Source organism: Geospiza fortis, unplaced genomic scaffold (assembly GCF_000277835.1).
Source record: "Geospiza fortis unplaced genomic scaffold, GeoFor_1.0 scaffold88, whole genome shotgun sequence".
Lineage (NCBI taxonomy): Eukaryota > Metazoa > Chordata > Aves > Passeriformes > Thraupidae > Geospiza > Geospiza fortis.
Window position 1 is genome coordinate 1,733,723 of NW_005054434.1, and position 21,328 is coordinate 1,755,050.

A 21,328-nucleotide genomic window follows, 5' to 3' on the forward strand; every position below is an offset into this window, starting at 1 on the left:
TGCTCAAGTGAAATGTGGTCTTAACTGGTGCACTCCCCTTTTGGGAATGTGGGATAGCAGAATTGAGGGAATAAAATGTATCAGATCAGGTTCTGGTTCTTCAGAACCAGTCAGATTCTCTGGGTAGCAGTTCCTTTGTTGTAGGATTTTGGAGATGTTTTTGGAATCCGTGTCATTTGTTTTCCTCAGGAGAATCATAGTAGTGCCCGTAGATGATTGTGGACCAGACTCTGCTTTGGTTTTCTGGCTCTTTAAGTAAAGCTGTGCTGGCAGCTTTCTTCTTGCTGCTTTCTTGCAGTTCCACGTTCTTGGGCTTTTTTTTTTTTGACAGAGGGATTGGGAAGAGAAGTTTTAGAAACACAGTGAGCTTTCAGTTCTTATACTAATGACTACTGTACCCAGCTTCTTTCTCAGCTACTTCCTCATCTATTAGTGATGCTTCTGCTAGGCAGAGCCCTGCTGGTTGATCTTTTCTTCAGCAGTAACTCCACTGGTAATGTGGTAGAATTCCCTAACAGCCCAGCAAGATGCCCACATACATTTGTCCTGCCTTTTCTATAAGTAAGCACAAAAAATGCAGGAAGATCACTTTAAACTGTAGGAAAGGCTGTAGAAAAATGTGTCTGATTATGATTTGTCATATTTCTGTAACATATTGTAACATCCTTCGAGAAAAAGAATTACTGAGTAGTGGGGAGGAAACAGTAGATAAAACAGGGAAGGGAGAATGTGAACTAGGGGAATTATAGGTTGTTTCAAAGTGCATCTCCTGTAGCTCAGAGAGTCTCTACCACAAAAAGAAAATACTGTTTTTGAGAGAATGAGAAAGGACAGATTATTTTAGTTGCTTAATTAATTTTTCAGGTAATTTCATTGTTTGATTCTCTGGATCTCTGGTTCAGTTTGATTATTAAGATTTCTGGATGGTTTTTTTCTTCTGTGTTTCTACACATCTATTTGGATGCCTTAATTATCTTTTTAATTTGGAACTTCATATATATTGTTAAGAAAATTAAGGGAAGGATAACATTGGCACTTGCATTTAAATTGCATTGTTTTTCCTGGTTAGGTTGCTTGAAAAATAATACTGATTTCTCTTGACGCATCAGATAGTTGACAGTTCTGTGTGCTGCCAGATGCCTGCAGCTCAGGAGGACAGCTAGGTTTGTAAATTATAGAAGCTCTTCTCTTGTTTTGGTTCTCCTGTCTGGTTATTTTGTGTTTTAATGCTGTTTAATTTCCCTACTGTGTTTTACCTGGAATGTCTTTTATTTTCAATGGTTACATTGATACTTTAAAAATATTCACTTTTTCTCAACTGATCTTGTACAAAATTGCAAGAAAACCTGTCAAGTATTCATATAGGACATTTATGTTTACCAGGGAAATGTAAATGTTAAATAGATTGACAGCAAGATTTCTTTGCAACACTTGGTTGTTAGACCTGATTATCCTAAGACACTTATCTCATATAGTGTTTACTTATGCAAAGTTATAGTGACATGAAATTGGTGAAGAGTTGGAACAAATTGTATCCATTATGATATATTTCTGTCTCTTCACCCACATTAAATTTATCTGACTTTTAAAACCTAAACTAACTTCAGTAAATGCAACATATGGTGCTGGATAAACTGCTTCTGATTTCATATCCTTAGCTATTTCACCTGCTGATGTCAATTATGGAGAAACTTTGAGTACGCTTCGCTATGCAAATAGAGCCAAAAACATCATCAACAAGCCCACAATTAATGAGGATCCCAACGTCAAACTGATCCGTGAGCTGAGAGCTGAAATAGCCCGACTGAAAGCCCTGCTTGCTCAAGGGAATCAGGTTAGCTTGACTTGGAATTGATGTGTAATTTTCCTTGAGTTATAACATCTATTTCTAGAACGTAATTATCTTTCATTATATTGATTTGAGTAAACAAGCTCGATGAGGCTACGAATGAATATTAGTTTCCTGATGGAATCATTTTCCATATGGCCAGCAGATTGCCTCTTTTTAACTTAAGGGGGGAAAAATTGTCTTCCCAAAGCTTTTAGGTTTCTCATAATATAATCTGAGCTGGATTGTAGTGTGCTGTGGAACAGGTAGTCAACACAGCATAAGGAGCCTGAGCAGGAACATACCTTCTGGGTCTGTCCTGAATGTCCTGATGTACTTTGTGTAGTATCTTAAAAGAAGGTTTAAAGGATTCGAGATGCATAAATATGAAAATGTAGAGTATGAATGGATTTAAACAATACATTTTATTTGGTTTGGTTGTGCAGTACATTAGAAGGCACATAACATTCTAAATATGTAAAAAAATATTTTCAGAAAGAGAACAAAAATGCTCTGCTTCACTTTTGCATGATTCTCTTTCTTCCTTGGTCAGTATGATCTGCTGGAAACAGTCACTGCACAGGTTTAATTAAGTTTGGTTTCTCCTGTGTTCCCAGGGTGGTGAAACCAGAGTAACAATAAAGAATATCCTATTGGTTCAGGCCAGTTGTCTCTTCTGCATAATGTCCTTCAGATCTGCTAGGTTTCATACTTGAGTGAATATAGTTTGGAAGTATCTGAAGTACTACTTCAGATTTGTTTCTAGAACTGTGTAATTCTGTTTTAGAAGGTCTGTGCGATGTGAAATGTCAGTTCAGCATGGACCATTGTTAGTAGAAGAGAAGGACTTCAGCTGGATTTCATGCTATAAAAAAATTGCTGAAAAAGGGGATGGAAGCAGAAATGGCTATTGTGGATGTTTGGAGCAGAGAGCTCTGCTTTGTTACAAACAGTTAAAAAACTCTTTACGGGGTTGAATTACTTGTGGTTTTTTCATATTCTTTAGGAGGGGGAAATGAATTATTTTCAAAATGTCATTTGATTTAGAGTTAGCAAAGTAGATGTAACTTGGACCCCCTTGAAGTTTGAATGCTTTGACATTGTTTCAAGCTGTAAAATAGTGGTTATTGCAAAATAAATCTGGTTCAGTGGTAGGATGTGGTAGATGGCTGTGTGGGAGACAGAGAACTTAAGCTTAAGTTTATTGAATTTGTGATGGTTGGTAAAACAGCAGGTGGTGTATTACATATGCACAGTGGTATAAATCTCTGTGTAAGTTATTTCCTGTTTTCCTTTGTATCACTAGAACACTGTATTGCAAATGCTTCTGTGGGTCTGAAGATACTGTTTACCAAAATGTGGTGCTGGCTTCAATGTAGAAGGTCATATACAATGAGTACTGCCTGTGTGTTTTTGTTCTTTAGTCATTTTCCTCTTCTAAGGCCAGTTATGTTAAGATACAGTTATTAAAGATAAAGCAGTATACATAGTATTAAAGCAAAATGGATAACTATTCATGCATAATAAATTTTCATGTTTTTTAAAATATAAAGAAAGCTGTATTAGGAGTTACCTGTTATAAATGTGTCTGGTTTCTCTGTGTGTGACCATGTGTATGAATGAGTGAAAATAGTACTTTCAAGCCAATTTGAAATACCTGCTTTGACAGGATTTTGATGATTCTGTTTACAGTATTTCAAGGTAAAATGATATATATTAAACTTCAAGGAAGTTTATGCTAAGAACTCAGAAAAGTCGAACAATTCAATTTCATTTGGTTCCCCCAGAAGTTGTGACTGTTTTCTTTTTGAATTGATGTTTACTCTTCATGGTTTTAGATTGCGCTCTTGGATTCTCCAACAGCTTTAAGTATGGAAGAAAAGCTTCAACAGAATGAAGCAAGGGTGAGTTAAAATTTTGTAAAGCAGTTTTTAAACATCAAAGGAAAGGAAAGGTGGGTGGTCTGGATGCAGGAGTACTTGTAATTTTCAGGATTTTTTTTTAATGCACAACTAAGTTTTTTCTGACCAGCAGCATTGCCTTGGTGCTTTGAAAAAAACCAAGTAGGTGTGTGAATTAGTAATTTTGTTATCCTACTAATATGACGTTGTAACTAAGAACAAAATACATCTTTTATATTTATGTAGCAGTTCTGTTTATGAAAATGAAATGAAAAGACTTGTTCCCCGACCAGCTTGCCTTACTAAAAAAGTATGTTTGTAAATAGACTAGACAGGGAAAAGCCACTAAATCTCAGTAATAAGTAGCAAGTAATCACAGTAATAAAATATTCAGGGTAGAAAAAACAGCAAAAGATTATGGTGAGAATGGTCACCTCTTCTATGCTTTGAAGTAATTTATAACTTGTGGTGTGGGGTAGATTTTTAGAAAATTTCAGTATTTAAATCTGGTGTGTACAAATATATAAAGTGTCTAATTAGTTATCTTTTTGGAGGAGGGTCTTAGGTCTTAGTGTACTTCACAGTTTGATTCTCACCAAGTTTTTTCAATAATCCAGCCAAATGTAGAGGCTGGAAAAATTTCCAGACAGTTTGGATAACTCACAGCATCCAGAAGAATCTAGATATAATGGTACTATCATTTCTCTGACTATCAGTCTTTCATTCTTTATTGTATCGTTCTGTGTTAATTATTTCCTGCGTATTAGCTTGCTTTGAAAGCTGTTGCAAATTGGTTCAGAAAAAAGAGTAAAAGTCATACTTTGGAAGAGGCAAGAGGAAAATATTTGAAATTATTCAGCTACATGGCAGCAGATATTTAGTTCTGAAAACTGCCAAAAAGATGCCAATCATACGTCGATATGATGCCTTAAGAAAAACTAGCTCCTTAGCTGGTTTAAATAGCCAGGTTTACGCTGGTACTGCTTCAGCCTTTAGGATTAGAAAATTTGAATCTTGCTTTGAGAATCCTGTTTTGTTTATATCCTTAGTCTTTTTGAGTGCAATCAAAAAGCTTTTATCTAAGAGTAGCACAGTAATGTAAATTGCTGACTATAAGCTAATTAGAATATGTTATTCATGTTCTGACAGTAACCATTGCTTATCGTGCTCAGAAGTGTTGGCCCTGCTGTTTGGGGTGTTTATCAAGTGTATTTTATTACCTTTGTCAGCCTTGTTAAAAGGTTATGTGATTACTATTCATGATAATTACAACAGACATAATTACTGAAAATTCTTGGTAGATGTTGCAGTGGTTGTAGCTTTTTTATAATTGAATGAGTGCAATAGCTAATTTGTTTGTATAGATTTAAAGACTTTATCACCATATTTATATTGCTTGACAAGTATATGGTGACTTTCTTTAATGAGTTGATTTTCCTTATATAAGAATAATTTGGAGCAGTTTAATTTAAAAACATTTCATTTAAAAGATTTAATTAAAACTGAAATGAAGTGTTTCTGAGCAATACAAATTGTTCTGGTGTGGTGAATAGAGCTGTGATAGACTTCCTTCATGTTTTTCTTTAATCTTTTGAAATTTATTTTGCTTTAATGTTCCACTTAGTAGCACTAGGAATTATAGTAATGCATTGAAATGTGTGCTTGCTTTGTTGAAAATCTTGAGATGCAGGTAGAGGTGAGAGAAGTTTCTGTAGATGTCATGGATTGATTTGGAGCTGATCTGCGAAGACAAAAAAAAAATAGCTGCAGGTGGCAAATGGGGAGATATTTGGAGCAATTGCATCGAAGACTTCTCTTTGTGCAATGGTGTTATATGAAAGTTACCTAAAGAGGTGGAGCACTGCTTGATCAGGAAAGGAAGGACAAATCCTGAGCATTCTGATCTCAGTCTGGGGCAAGGTCATGGAGTGGGTCATCTTGAGTCCAGTCACCCAGCATGTACAGGACAGCCAGGGGAATCAGGCCCCATCAGCATGGGTTCAGGAAAGGCTGATCCTGCTTGACCAACATGACTGTATTTGCTGGGACCCTTGTGGCAGGAGGGAATCTGACTCCATGCTCTCAGAAGGCTAATTTATTATTTTATGATACTATATTATATTAAAGAATACTATACTAAACTATACTAAAGGATACAGAAAGGATACTTACAGAAGGCTAAAAAGATAATAATGAAAACTCGTGACTCTTTCCAGAGTCCTGACACATCTTGGCTCCAATTGGCCATTGAGTCAAAACAACTCACACCAGAAATCCAATGAAACTATCTCCAAACACATTCCACATGTGAGCACAACACAGGAGAAGCAAATGAGATAAGAATTTGTTTTCCTTTTTCTCTGAGGCTTCTCAGCTTCCCAGGAGAAAAATCCTGGGCGAAGGGATTTTTCAGAAAATGTGAATGTGACAAACATCATCTCTTTCTATGAGAGGATGACCTGGTTTGTGGATGAGGAAAAGGCTGTGAATATTACCTGGACTTTAGGAAAGCCTTTGATGCTATCTCCCACGGCATTCTCTTGGTGGAACTGTCTGTTCATGGCTTGCACAGGTGCATTGTTTCAGAAAAAAATCTGGATGGCTGAACTGAGAAAAATGGTTGAGTTAAATGCATTTGGCAGCCAGTCACCAGTGGTGTTGCCCAGGGCTCAGTATTTGGGCTAGTCCTCTTTAATACCATTGATGATCTGCACAAGGGGAACAAGTACAGCCTCAGTCAGGTTGCAGATGACACTAAGGTGTGTGGGTGTAGATCTGCTGGAGGGTAGGAAGGCTCTGCAGAGGGGTCTGGCCAGGCTGGGTTGGTGAACAGGGACCAATGGCATTGGGTTCAGTAAGGTGAAGTGCCAGGTCCTGTCTCAGGGTCTCTGCTCGTCACAGTGACCCTGAGATGCATTAAAAGTCTCTTTTTCCAGCCCAGCAGTCGAAGAAGGAGTCAGAACTCTTCTATTCTTGTTCTCAAGGTTGTTTATTGTTTCTTATCTCTAACATTCTTTCTCTGACTCGCTGTCGGTCTGTCTGGCAGGTTGGGTTGAGGCACACTGCTGCCCCTGGGGCGGTGTTATCTTTTTATACTAAAAACTACGTGTACATTATTTACAATAACTTCCCAATACCTATCACCTATGTTAGACAGTAAGTTTCTACTCTAAACCAATCCAAAAGCGCCACCATCACCCAGGAGATGGAGGTTAGGAAGAAGAAGGAAAAAGGACAGGGCACACCCAAATTGCTCCATCTTGGGACCCCGAGCCCCCATTCTAAAAACTTCAAAAATCTATTTTTCACCCTGTGACAAACTGTTATTCTACTTAAACTTTCTTGACTTGTAATTCTTCATATGATGGTTGGTAATTGTTTTTTCCAAGGGCTAAATCAAAGGCGTAGGGGTCTTGGGTTCTGTGCCAGGGTCTCTGAGCCCCTTGGCAGGGTCTCGAGTCCTCTAGAGCAGCCAGAGGAATTTCCTGGGTTCTGACAGTCCTGCCCTTGGCTCACAACACCAGGCAGCACCACAGCCTGGAGGAAAAGGAACTGAAATATGCCCAGTGGAAAAGCACCTGGGGGTGCTGGTTGACAGCAGCTAAACATGAGTGAGCAACTGCCCAGGGAGCCAAGAAAGCCAGTGGCACCTGGCCTGTGTCAGCAACAGTGTGGTCAGCAGGAGCAGGGAAGTGATTCTTCCTCTGTACTTGGCACTGCTGGGGCCACACCTCGAGTGCCACACCTTGAGTGCTGCGTTCAGTTCTGGTCCCCTCATTTCAAAAAGGACACTCAGGTGCTGGAGTGAGTCCAGAGAAGGACAGTGAGAGTTGGGGAAGTATCTGAAGCACAAGTGTGAGGGAGGGAGTGGTTGTTTAACCGGGAAAAAGGGAGGCTCAGGGGTAACCTCACTTTCTACAACTACCTATAAGGAGGCTGTAGCCAGATGGGGCTCAGTTTTCTCCCAGGTAAAAGGCAATAGGACTAAAGGAAATGGCCTCAGGTTGCTTCAGGGGAGGTTTAGATTGGATATTAGGAAAAATTCCTTAATGGAAAGGTTGTCAAACATTGGAAAAAGCTGCCCAGGGAAGTGATTGATTCGCCATCTCCAGAGATATTTAAAAGACCTATAAATGTGGCACTTCAGAGGGATGGGTTCAGCAGTGGCTTGGCAGTGCTGGGTTAACAGTTGGACTTGATCTTAAGGTGTTTTCCAACTGAAATGATTTTATACCCAGCACTCTCCCTGTCTGTAATGCCTTTGCAAGCATCTTCTCACTTCTGTGCTGATGACAATGAAGTGAGTGGTTTCTAAACTGCAGCAGATTTTGCTCTGGTTTGCTCCTGGAGCCTGCTGGTCTGGCTCTTCCTCTGCATGCCATCCTCTACAGGGCATTTTTGCCTTACCATGCCTGCCTGTGCCATGGGAAAGGAGCTGTCCTGTTGTAGCCAAGGATCAGTCTGTGGCAGTAAACTTTGTAGGATTAAAGCACTTTATGAAACTGTTTGAAGGTAGATAATTATTTGAAGTAATTATCCCAGCCTTTCCTTTCATCTGACAGTGCAAATAAGAATTTTGGGTTTTGAGGGAGAAGTATTGTAGATATGGCAATTATTGCAGGAGTATCAGTGCTGTTCTATATGCTGAAGTATTAAACTTCACAAAGAATTACACAAATACTTAGTACTTCTTTGAGAATGCATTTTTCAAGAACTTTGAAAGAGATGTGATTTTCTTCAAATTTTGTTTTCTTTCATAGGTACAAGAACTGACCAAAGAGTGGACTAACAAGTGGAATGAAACTCAAGATATTCTGAAGGTAAGGCAAATAAATAAATTTTCCTCTTGGCATTTGATCTAGCCTTAGTATTTTCCTTAAAAAAAGTTATTTTTCTAAGTCATCTTCTTTGGCTCAGCTCCTTGTGTTATTCACCATAGTGACCCCACAGTGCAAAACAGTTTCTCTCTAACAAATCTTTAAATTGCGGAATAGTTTTATTGAATTAAAAATGCAGAAACTCTGGGCCAGGGACTATTGGATCCCTCATATCCTTGGTATTTGTGTGGTATCAACAAGACCTGCGAATAATCACTTCCTATCTTACATTGGGTATCTCAGTGGATGTAGTGCACAGTATATAAGGATTTTCCATTGTCCTGGTGAGATTTTATATTGCTATTTGGTCCATGATTGAGGTGGCAGTCTGAGGTTATAGTTTAACAGGCTATTTGATGATTCCATGTGTTTGTACAAGCACATGGGTGCATGCACACATACACAGAGGAATAATTCTCACAATTTGTTTTTTAACATGCGAACTAATATTTTTGTTGCCAAATGTTTTATTCTGTTAAATAAAAATTTTGAAAATTAGGCTTAAGCTTTCAGGATTTGCTGAACACAACTTGTTTGTAATGCAATTCAAGCAAGCATTTAGAAGTAATTTTTTAATTCTCTGTATCGCTGATCTCAAACTTGATTTTTCTTGTATCGCTTTTTGGTTTCTTAAATTTTTCTCTTCAAATCACCACTGTCTTTGATCTGACTTCCACATGAGTTGAATGGCTCTGTGCTTAAAAATAAAAGTAAAGCACATACAGCAGAGAGAATGGAGCAGGGTTGGTAACTACTTAGCAGTCGGCATGACAGAATGGACTGTTCAATGTCTATTTAGATACTGAACTGGGAATTACCAATTGCGTCTTCATCAGAGATGTTTTGGCTACATCTTTATATTATTTTGTTGTTTTGAAGCATCTATACATACATGAAACTTGGTTAATTGTCTTTATTCACATGTGGATTAGGAAGTCCATTGTCACATGAAGCATTTGTGAATTTTGGTCAGTTGTGGAAGTGAACATTATGTTGCATGTGGGAAGTTTTGGAAGCTCTATGTTGGAAATGCACCGATTCATGCACATAAATTATAGAATCAGAGGAAGGGTCAACTGAACAATACATATAAACAAGAGAAAGCTGCATTTGTTAAATACTTGAATCTAAAGAACTTAAACACAGAAACTGTAATTTCTGATTTTCTAGTACTGAGCTTTTTCAGCATGATTCTTGCAGCTTCTGTATGAACTGCACTCTCATAGGATGATATTTGAGTGTATGAATATACCTTATATTCCACTTTTAGGTTAAAGGCAGTTGATTAAACTTTCTTTGTCCCAGATTCTTTAGGAATCTTGGCTCTCTGCAGTAAAGACAGTGGGAGACCAAAACTCAGAGCAGCTGTGTTGGTCATTACAAGGTGTAGATTAGGGTGACACAAGCAAATAAATTTTATTTTAACAATTTGCTTTCCATGGTGGCTTGCATACCGTAGTGAACTCTGTCAACAGCAGTTTGTTGTGTTCTATATAAATGTTACATTTGTCTACATTTATTTTCATAGACAGGTAATCTTTAAACCACATTTGCTGAAGGGTATTAAAACACTGTTGTCTCAGTTCTTCTGCCTGAAACGCTGGGCATACATCACCATTTTGCTGTTTTATGCCTTGTTGTTACTCCCTATTAACTGTGACCCACTTGTCTGCTTTTCCTCTTCTCATCTGTGTTGTGTTCTACCCCAGTGTGTTGCCCTTTGATGAGCATTTGTTTTCTTCAATCTTTCATATCTTTGCTTTAACAAGCTCACTCCTCAGGTGAGAAGTGCTGTCAATTAGCACCTTCTGCTTTCACCTAAAATTCTCCTGTCTACTTCCACTTTTGATGGCAGCAGGGTAGAGGAGTTGTAGAAGCTCTTGGGCTTCTGAAGAACAAACTCTAGGACTTCTAAAAAGTAAATAGGCTTTAATCCTGCCCTTTAGAAGTGCATGTGAGTTTTAAAGACCTCTCCTCACGTGCCTGTGGAGAACAGGTTCTAAGACTGGTTCTATTTACAGGTCAAATGAAAAAAATGGTGTGCATCTGTATATAAAACAATGTTTACATGATGCTGCATTTAAACCATTTACAGTTTTGGCATGTGTGTTTATTTGTATGTTTGGCAGGAATTGTTTCTAAGTTTTTTCTGTTTCAGTAAGTGAATAATTTTTGTAAACTTGTTGTTAGTTAGGCATATTGGTGTTGCATTTTGGTTATAATCTCTGTTGTTGGCAGTGTTTGAAGCATATTGGTCTATTTCTAAAGGGAGAATTACATCTGTACTTCGACTTGAAGAAACCTTATTAGATATTTTATAACTTTTTATCATCTGTTTGTATTAGAAAACTCTTACTGCATGCTTCCAGTTTTTGTTTCCTCTCTAAAAGCTATGTCATCTGCTTGAATTTTTAAGAGGTTTAAAAATCTCTGCAAAATTAACACAGGATTGCGCAGCTATGAAGCTGGCAGAAAGAATTTAAGTCACATGTTGCTGCTTTGTTTTCAGTTAGAAAAGTTCATAGAATAAATAGAGTAGCAGCTCTGTTCCTAGGGATGTTGGCTTTCTCAACAATTGTTTGTCCTCCAGCAATTATGTATTATATGTTCATTTATCAAACTGGATTTGTATGGAAAAGAAAAATGCACGTTCACATTAAGTAGTCTCTTGTTAACATATTATGTTTCATAGAATTTCCTTCAGCTGGCTTGTGAGTGCTGTGTAGAGGAAAAGATATTATAAAAGTTTTGAGAATGATGATGTTAATTATTCTTGTTTATCTTGGTCAGTAATCAACTCAATAAATGAAAATAGCATCTTTTCTCTAAAGCCTGTTTAACTGTGGTTTTGATTTCTTGCACTAGATGTCACTGCAGATACAATAATCAAATTCTTCTGCATGCTTAATTTGGATTTAATTCAGATATTTTAAGGGAAAATGATTTGCAATATCTTGAATTTCATTGCTGTTTGCATCCACTAAAGTAAGTTTATGAGAATGCCAAAACATTGCTTTAGGAGCAAGTCCTGAAGAACCTGAGTAACTGTTCTGACAAAAACACTTCTAAACAACAATCCACAGCTTAATGCACTGCAAAGGGATTATGTACATTAAGATTTACTGCACTTATTTTTCAGTGCATTTTTCAACCCTCTTTTTCGACTGACAGTATATCTAGAGTGTTTGAGAAATTTAGCTATAGCCTTTAAGACATATTTATTTTCTTAAATTTGTATCCTTGGTATTTTGAGATGTAGAAGATCAGTTTCTGAGAGAGGCAGTGTCTTTTATTTTCTCAGGTAATACAGGTGAGAAGGCAAACAGGTTTTTGGACATAGAGGTCTTCACCAGGCCACTTCTGCTAATTGCTTCACTGGGTATTGCACTGGAAACACCAGTGGCAATGATATGCAGTTTCTATTTATAACTGCTTCTTTTAACATTTTTCTCTTGATTAATCACTTCTGTAGATTTATAACTGAGTTTCAGTACATGAAAATTTAATAAGTTTGTTTTTTTAAATCTTTTTTAAGAAGGTTGTCTGATAACAAGGGAGTGTTTACTGTTCTTGCTCCTTTTACATTATTTACCCACAGCACCTGCCTTGTGAGCAGTGATGAGTAATATCCAGCTTAGCTCTCAATTTTATTAGGATTTGTTTTATTACACCTGGCCTTGTGTATTATGTATTTATTTCCCAAGTGTAGCAGTTACTAGCAGTGGTTGTAGTTAAAACATCATCTATTCTGGTCAGAAGATTTCTCCTTTGGAATTTGAGGTTGGACAGAGATTATCCAAATACAATTTGTTTTACCTTTTCATGCTCTATGACTGAACAGATACCATTATTAAGTGATGATTATTACTTTCCTTAAGTTTGTCTCAGCCTTGGCTTGATATTGTCAGAGCATGAAAAAGGTACTGAACTGGGAACTGATGCTACTTATCTACTGTAGCTCTTTTCCTAACAGAAGCAGAATTGAAAGGGTCCCAGCTACCTGAGGAATGCTAAGTGCAGCAGTCAAAAGTAGATTTCAAAAGGAATAATTGTCTGCTTTCAAGTCTTTCTGCCACCTGTGTCCATCCGATGAAGAAATCTCCTTTTTATCTTGCAGATGCTATAGCTGCTTGTGGTGCCTTTGTGGTGGACTGAGCACTTTTAACTTTCAGTTTCTGCTAGGAAGTTGTGATCAAGAGATGCCTAATGCTACTGATTGGTTTTTGTTTCAATTTTAAACACTTTTTTCCACTTGTCACCAGCTGGGCCATAAGAGAAGCACAACTGGGGGCTACAGTTTCTGAGCTCACCAATTACTGATTAAGCCAGGATTGAACAGTTTGGTTGATAAGGCTGTGCATTTTAAAAGAGACCCTCCAGTGTCTAGTAGTATCCATATTGCCAAATATTTCACTGCCCTCCTCCTCCTTCCAAATGGGGCCCTGCATTTGCAGATTATTCAGGCCATGCTTGGCTTTAATGCATCACTAGAGCTTGTAGGTGGTTTTCAAATGAAAGGGAATCAGAATGGGTTGCTTTTGAAATCCTTTTTACAGCTCAGATGCCGTTTGTTCAACAATTCCTCCTGGGCATTTGTTCTGCTTTCCTATTAATTATCTTGTGCCAGGAAGGTGGTCTAAATTGAAATCAGTGGAAACTCCTGAAAGAAGAAGAAATGTATCCTAAAAACTGTTTCTCCCAAAGGATCAGCCTGTATGAACTGCACTCTCATAGGATGATATTTGAGTGTATGAATATACCTTATATTCCACTTTTAGGTTAAAGGCAGTTGATGAAACTGTCTTTGTCCCAGATTCTTTAGGAATCTTGGCTCTCTGCAGTAAAGACAGTGGGAGACCAAAACTCAGAGCAGCTGTGTTGGTCATTACAAGGTGTAGATTAGGGTGACACAAGCAAATAAATTTTATTTTAACAATTTGCTCTCCATGGGGGCTTGCATACCATAGTGAACTCTGTCAACAGCAGTTTGTTGTGTTCTATATAAATGTTACATTTGTCTACATTTATTTTCATAGACAGGTAATCTTTAAACCACATTTGCTGAATGGTATTAAAACACTGTTGTCTCAGTTCTTCTGCCTGAAACGCTGGGCATACATCACCATTTTGCTGTTTTATGCCTTGTTGTTACTCCCTATTAACTGTGACCCACTTGTCTGCTTTTCCTCTTCTCATCTGTGTTGTGTTCTACCCCAGTGTGTTGCCCTTTGATGAGCATTTGTTTTCTTCAATCTTTCATATCTTTGCTTTAACAAGCTCACTCCTCAGGTGAGAAGTGCTGTCAATTAGCACCTTCTGCTTTCACCTAAAATTCTCCTGTCTACTTCCACTTTTGATGGCAGCAGGGTAGAGGAGTTGTAGAAGCTCTTGGGCTTCTGAAGAACAAACTCTAGGACTTCTAAAAAGTAAATAGGCTTTAATCCTGCCCTTTAGAAGTGCATGTGAGTTTTAAAGACCTCTCCTCACGTGCCTGTGGAGAACAGGTTCTAAGACTGGTTCTATTTACAGGTCAAATGAAAAAAATGGTGTGCATCTGTATATAAAACAATGTTTACATGATGCTGCATTTAAACCATTTACAGTTTTGGCATGTGTGTTTATTTGTATGTTTGGCAGGAATTGTTTCTAAGTTTTTTCTGTTTCAGTAAGTGAATAATTTTTGTAAACTTGTTGTTAGTTAGGCATATTGGTGTTGCATTTTGGTTATAATCTCTGTTGTTGGCAGTGTTTGAAGCATATTGGTCTATTTCTAAAGGGAGAATTACATCTGTACTTCGACTTGAAGAAACCTTATTAGATATTTTATAACTTTTTATCATCTGTTTGTATTAGAAAACTCTTACTGCATGCTTCCAGTTTTTGTTTCCTCTCTAAAAGCTATGTCATCTGCTTGAATTTTTAAGAGGTTTAAAAATCTCTGCAAAATTAACACAGGATTGCGCAGCTATGAAGCTGGCAGAAAGAATTTAAGTCACATGTTGCTGCTTTGTTTTCAGTTAGAAAAGTTCATAGAATAAATAGAGTAGCAGCTCTGTTCCTAGGGATGTTGGCTTTCTCAACAATTGTTTGTCCTCCAGCAATTATGTATTATATGTTCATTTATCAAACTGGATTTGTATGGAAAAGAAAAATGCACGTTCACATTAAGTAGTCTCTTGTTAACATATTATGTTTCATAGAATTTCCTTCAGCTGGCTTGTGAGTGCTGTGTAGAGGAAAAGATATTATAAAAGTTTTGAGAATGATGATGTTAATTATTCTTGTTTATCTTGGTCAGTAATCAACTCAATAAATGAAAATAGCATCTTTTCTCTAAAGCCTGTTTAACTGTGGTTTTGATTTCTTGCACTAGATGTCACTGCAGATACAATAATCAAATTCTTCTGCATGCTTAATTTGGATTTAATTCAGATATTTTAAGGGAAAATGATTTGCAATATCTTGAATTTCATTGCTGTTTGCATCCACTAAAGTAAGTTTATGAGAATGCCAAAACATTGCTTTAGGAGCAAGTCCTGAAGAACCTGAGTAACTGTTCTGACAAAAACACTTCTAAACAACAATCCACAGCTTAATGCACTGCAAAGGGATTATGTACATTAAGATTTACTGCACTTATTTTTCAGTGCATTTTTCAACCCTCTTTTTCGACTGACAGTATATCTAGAGTGTTTGAGAAATTTAGCTATAGCCTTTAAGACATATTTATTTTCTTAAATTTGTATCCTTGGTATTTTGAGATGTAGAAGATCAGTTTCTGAGAGAGGCAGTGTCTTTTATTTTCTCAGGTAATACAGGTGAGAAGGCAAACAGGTTTTTGGACATAGAGGTCTTCACCAGGCCACTTCTGCTAATTGCTTCACTGGGTATTGCACTGGAAACACCAGTGGCAATGATATGCAGTTTCTATTTATAACTGCTTCTTTTAACATTTTTCTCTTGATTAATCACTTCTGTAGATTTATAACTGAGTTTCAGTACATGAAAATTTAATAAGTTTGTTTTTTTAAATCTTTTTTAAGAAGGTTGTCTGATAACAAGGGAGTGTTTACTGTTCTTGCTCCTTTTACATTATTTACCCACAGCACCTGCCTTGTGAGCAGTGATGAGTAATATCCAGCTTAGCTCTCAATTTTATTAGGATTTGTTTTATTACACCTGGCCTTGTGTATTATGTATTTATTTCCCAAGTGTAGCAGTTACTAGCAGTGGTTGTAGTTAAAACATCATCTATTCTGGTCAGAAGATTTCTCCTTTGGAATTTGAGGTTGGACAGAGATTATCCAAATACAATTTGTTTTACCTTTTCATGCTCTATGACTGAACAGATACCATTATTAAGTGATGATTATTACTTTCCTTAAGTTTGTCTCAGCCTTGGCTTGATATTGTCAGAGCATGAAAAAGGTACTGAACTGGGAACTGATGCTACTTATCTACTGTAGCTCTTTTCCTAACAGAAGCAGAATTGAAAGGGTCCCAGCTACCTGAGGAATGCTGAGTGCAGCAGTCAAAAGTAGATTTCAAAAGGAATAATTGTCTGCTTTCAAGTCTTTCTGCCACCTGTGTCCATCCGATGAAGAAATCTCCTTTTTATCTTGCAGATGCTATAGCTGCTTGTGGTGCCTTTGTGGTGGACTGAGCACTTTTAACTTTCAGTTTCTGCTAGGAAGTTGTGATCAAGAGATGCCTAATGCTACTGATTGGTTTTTGTTTCAATTTTAAACACTTTTTTCCACTTGTCACCAGCTGGGCCATAAGAGAAGCACAACTGGGGGCTACAGTTTCTGAGCTCACCAATTACTGATTAAGCCAGGATTGAACAGTTTGGTTGATAAGGCTGTGCATTTTAAAAGAGACCCTCCAGTGTCTAGGAGTATCCATATTGCCAAATATTTCACTGCCCTCCTCCTCCTTCCAAATGGGGCCCTGCATTTGCAGATTATTCAGGCCATGCTTGGCTTTAATGCATCACTAGAGCTTGTAGGTGGTTTTCAAATGAAAGGGAATCAGAATGGGTTGCTTTTGAAATCCTTTTTACAGCTCAGATGCCATTTGTTCAACAATTCCTCCTGGGCATTTGTTCTGCTTTCCTATTAATTATCTTGTGCCAGGAAGGTGGTCTAAATTGAAATCAGTGGAAACTCCTGAAAGAAGAAGAAATGTATCCTAAAAACTGTTTCTCCCAAAGGATCAGCAGAGAAGTATTAAGAGAGAGAAAAAAATGTAAATTTCTCTTTGGATTTGGCTATGGGATGGGAGAGAAGCATTCGAACATCAGCAGTTTAGATAAACCCCAAATTTAAATCTGCCTCACAAACAAGCTGTTTCCAATGACAGTGTGATATGAAATGCTGGAGCCATTTTATTCTGCTGGTGGTTTTAGCAGTATATTTAGGAGTTTATTGCTGTGTGATTCTGATACCTTTGAGTGCATGGTACTGTTGTGCATCTGACTTTGCATCTTAAATGGCAGCTGGGCATTGGCCTTGATTCACAGAGTCTTAAACACAGGTGGCAGCACAGACTGTGGCTATTGCAACCAGGCAAGAATGTGCATCTTAACTGTGCATATTCTTCTGCAAAAGTCTTCACTGTTATGTTGCTAGTCCTGAAATTTGTTTTTTCTCCTTGTTGGTGGTTGCTTGCTAGTATGCATAGTCTTTCCTCCTCCTCCAATTCCATTCAATAGCATGGGTTACATGTGGATCCAGAGGAAGGAATTCACAGATTTAAAGCAATCTGTTACTTTAGATTAATCTCTACAGAAGTAGACACGAATATCTAGGTAAACAGTAAACAGAACTCTAGATAAGTGAAACACTTAATTCTCCCATTGCCCTAGAAACATGTAAAAAATAGGAAAATAGCTTTTAAAATTAATAAATGTATTTGCTATGAGCCTAGGGGTTTTTTTCTCTCTATAATTCCCTGACTCATTTATCATCCAGCTGTAGCAATAAATGAGGTAGGAGTCCTGCAGATAATAGTCCACTGCTTTCTCAATTCATTCCCAGAATAAAGTCTATGAAATAAATGATTTACAGGTCCTGTAGAAAATATGTTATCATGTAATTATGGGCTGTTTTGTAATGCATATGGAAGAAGAGATGAATGAAAATAGCCTGTCTCTTTGTCTTCCAGGCAGGTCTTTTCCCCTTTTTAGCTATCAGCATGAAGAATACTGAGGGTAGAGTTGCTGTCTCCTGGCTGGGAGGTATAATATCTCCTTGGTAGTGTCAGTAATGGCAAGAAAAGTCTTGTTCTCTGCCCCAAATGTCAGTGTTGCTGTATGCAGACTTACTTGCCCTTTGTGTGTCCTCAGAGTGTTCACAAATAGGAGACTCTGGAGCCTCCTTCACTTGGGACAGACCAAATTTGCTCTGGGTGCCTTAAAAGAACAGCTTTCCCTTAGATCAGGCTAGTGGGGACAGGAACCAGCCTGCAGCAGATGCTGCAGCATGGAAAATAGAAGCTTTGATGGTTTAAGTTTTATAAGCCACTGGAAAACAGGATTTTACAGACTAGTGTCCAGAAAGCCAAAATAGGAACCTCTGCTTACAATTAGCCAAATCCTGCAGCTCTATTCAGGGGATTTTTCTCACATGTCAGAAGTAGTTCTGTCTGTGCAAAAAAGTCTGAAGTGTTTGGAGTAGGCATTTCAGCTTAAGTTGGTCATTGGAATTCCAGGAATGAGGGCCAAATTTCCTGAAAAATAACTTTGAATGTGCTAAGCCTTATATAAATCCTTGCAGCACACTAAGTGTAGAGGTGCTTTGGGATGCCACCACATTTGTTCCAAGAGGGAAAGACAAGTGTAGAAAAATGAAGAGGGTAAGCTGACCTCATGAGACTAAGAACTGCTCCTGTAATTTCCTTATTCTTTACATCATTCATTTTCCATCATTTTAGCTTCACTGTCTTAGCAGTTGCTCATTTAAGCAGTTTTACATCCTGCATTGGCCTTTTTGGCTGGTGTTCATTGCAGAGAGCTGTTGATGCCTCTCTGGGCTGCTGCAGGAGCCACCTGCATTTTCACAGTAAGCTGCTCACAACAAACCTGCAGTTTTCTGATCTTGCTTTTTGCAGACTCTTCAATTGGCATCTCTTGCTTGATGAGGGTGCTACCATCTGATGCTCTGGGAAATGGGGGGAAAACTGCTTAGGAAGTTTTTGCAGTGGTGGTTTTCTTTGTAGTTTTGGATAGTGGAAGTTTCTTTGTCTCAGAAGAATGAAGTGTCTTACCTCTACTAAACTTTTTGTTTTAAATGCACTGAAACCAGTACAGCCAATAGTATAGTGTTAATTATTTGTTCCATTATCTAGAAGAAGACACAATAAGAGTTTGTGCCTTACCCAGCATCTATATGCACAAGTAAATCAATATCCCCTTTCATAATTGATGGCTATATAAGTAATTTGTTGCCAATAAGGCAATTATTTTTAATATTAAGGCATTATTTTATTTATTATTTTTATATTACGGTATTATTTTTAATTTTCAAAAATGTTTTATTGAAGTCTCAGGAGAGTCCCAAATGCAACTTTGACATATGCACAAGTTATAAAGCCTACACCTCCACTGGTGGTGTTTTCCATATATCCTCCTCTCTTAGCATTGCCTCCCAAATAGCATGTGCTGCTTTTGAGGCTAGTGGTTCAAAATTTATTTTAATATTCCAGAAACCATACCTGTGTCAAACTGAAATAAAACATGGGGTAGAAATTTGATGTTGTGTATGCAGCTTTATAAAAAAACTCAAGTTTTTTAAACAGACACCCACTAAGATGAGGAGCAGCTTCACTGATTCAATACAGAGCAAAAGAGCTTTTCCTACTTTAATCTGTAGGCTGTCACTTCAGTGAGAATCTCAGACATTTCAGAATTGTTTTCTTGGACCTTTTTTTTTTTTACCCTGGAATTGTTGGTCACAATTAGACACTATTGAATTTTTTTCAGCTGTTAGTGTTTTGCCTTAGCTGATCTGTTTATCTATAGGACAAGTCTATAGTCTATAGAACAAGAAGGATGAAAATGTAACCAGTTTTCATCCAAAACATAGCAAGCTAAATATTCAGCTGTGCTTATTCCTTCACCTTTTAAGGAAATATTACTAAGCCCAAACCAAATTTCCATCTTTTGAAATATTCTTTTTGCTCCTCTCCTACCTCTTGGTTCCTCTTGTCTATTCACTAAATGTTTTCTCATACTTTGAAGTGAAATTTCCTTATTCCTCTTCTAGTTCTTTGAGCAATATTATGCATAGAGAAATCTTTCTCCATTTTCAACCTTCTTATCAATGACTTCCCTAATGTTGGCATTTCTAGTGTTTCTTGACATCCATTTCCAGTATTTTCTTATATTGGGAGGTTACTTTGTATATGCTAGTTGTCTAGAAAACTATTGATGAACTGTCTGTCTGTGGCATTCACATTCTCTGAAAAAATCCCTTTGCCTAGGATTTTTCTCCTGGGAACCTGAGAAGACTCGGAGAAAAAGGAAAACAATAATTATCTGATTTGCTTCTCCTCTGTTTTGTGTGTCTGGAATGTGTTTGGAGATTGTTTACCCACAGGTGATTGTTTCATTGGATTCTGGTGTGAGTTGTTTTCACTCATTGGCCAATTGGGGCCAAGATGTGTCGGGGCTCTGGAGAAAGTAATGAGTTTTCATTATTATCTTTTTAGCATTCAGTAAGTATCTTTTCTGTATTCTTTAGTATAGTATAGTATTCTTTAATATAATATAGTATCATAAAATAATAAATTAGCCTTCTGAGAACATGGAGTCAGATGCATCATTCCTGCCTTTGTCGGGGCATTCCCTCCAAATACAATATCTGTCCATCTTCTGGATGGCATTGCAGCATTCAAAAGTAAGGACTGGATCTGTTCCATCTCTTCAGCCTTTGGTAGTTTAAGCCCTCAATGCAAGCATGAAAAGCCCTTGTCCACAAAAATCAGATGAATTACCTGGTGTGCAACAAACCAGTAATTACACACTAGAGAGAGACATTGAACATTTATTTCAGAGTCGAACAACCCTGGGTGCTTGTGGTATTGCACAAATCAAGCACACCAGCTGTCAGAACTTGTTGCTATTTGTACATTTTAACGAACAAAGGAATTAGTACATTGGCTACGGGTCACCTAATTCTCATATTAATTGGTATTCCCTCTTCTGTTGGTTAATGATTCTCTCACTTCCCTTGTGAATTAGTCTGTATGCTCAGGCTTTCTCTTCTTTTGGGTCTGTGGATTTCTAGGCTTGGTGATTGTGATCTGCCCCTGCTGAAATAACCTTTTACCCAGTCGAAGCTGATTTCAGCACAATTGGTGAGTTGGTTTATGAGTTTTTCTTATCTTGGAATTTCTGCCATGTGTCGTTGTGACGCATAAATTTTGCTTTCTCTGGGCCCACTATAAGTGGTGCATCCTTCTTCCCAAGGTTTGTTAACTTCCTCCTAGGTCTGAGATCACTGAAGCATGTCCAGCCCTGAAACTTACCTAGGCAATTTTACCAATGAGAACTTTGTTTTTCTAACACCTGGGGACATCACTTAGAGCTTGTTTGCTGCTCTCTGATTTATGGGTTGAATCTCCCTTCTTGTTGATTAGGCTTGAAAGTGTAACAAAGGTTTAACATTAAAGGACTTCCTTACAGAAATTTTACACATTCTACATTTTGCAACACACTGTTT

General features: G+C 37.6%; 1 protein-coding gene across 1 annotated transcript in view; it reads left to right on the forward strand.

Moving 5' to 3' along the window:
• The window catches only part of KIF16B (kinesin family member 16B), a 128,879-nt gene that overhangs the window by 16,754 nt on the left and 90,797 nt on the right, over positions 1–21,328 (forward strand). The window contains exons 10-12 of the mRNA XM_031061958.1: positions 1,659–1,834; positions 3,667–3,732; positions 8,490–8,549. Of these exons, the coding sequence (XP_030917818.1) occupies positions 1,659–1,834; positions 3,667–3,732; positions 8,490–8,549 (302 nt within the window). The remainder of the gene's footprint in view (positions 1–1,658; positions 1,835–3,666; positions 3,733–8,489; positions 8,550–21,328) is intronic.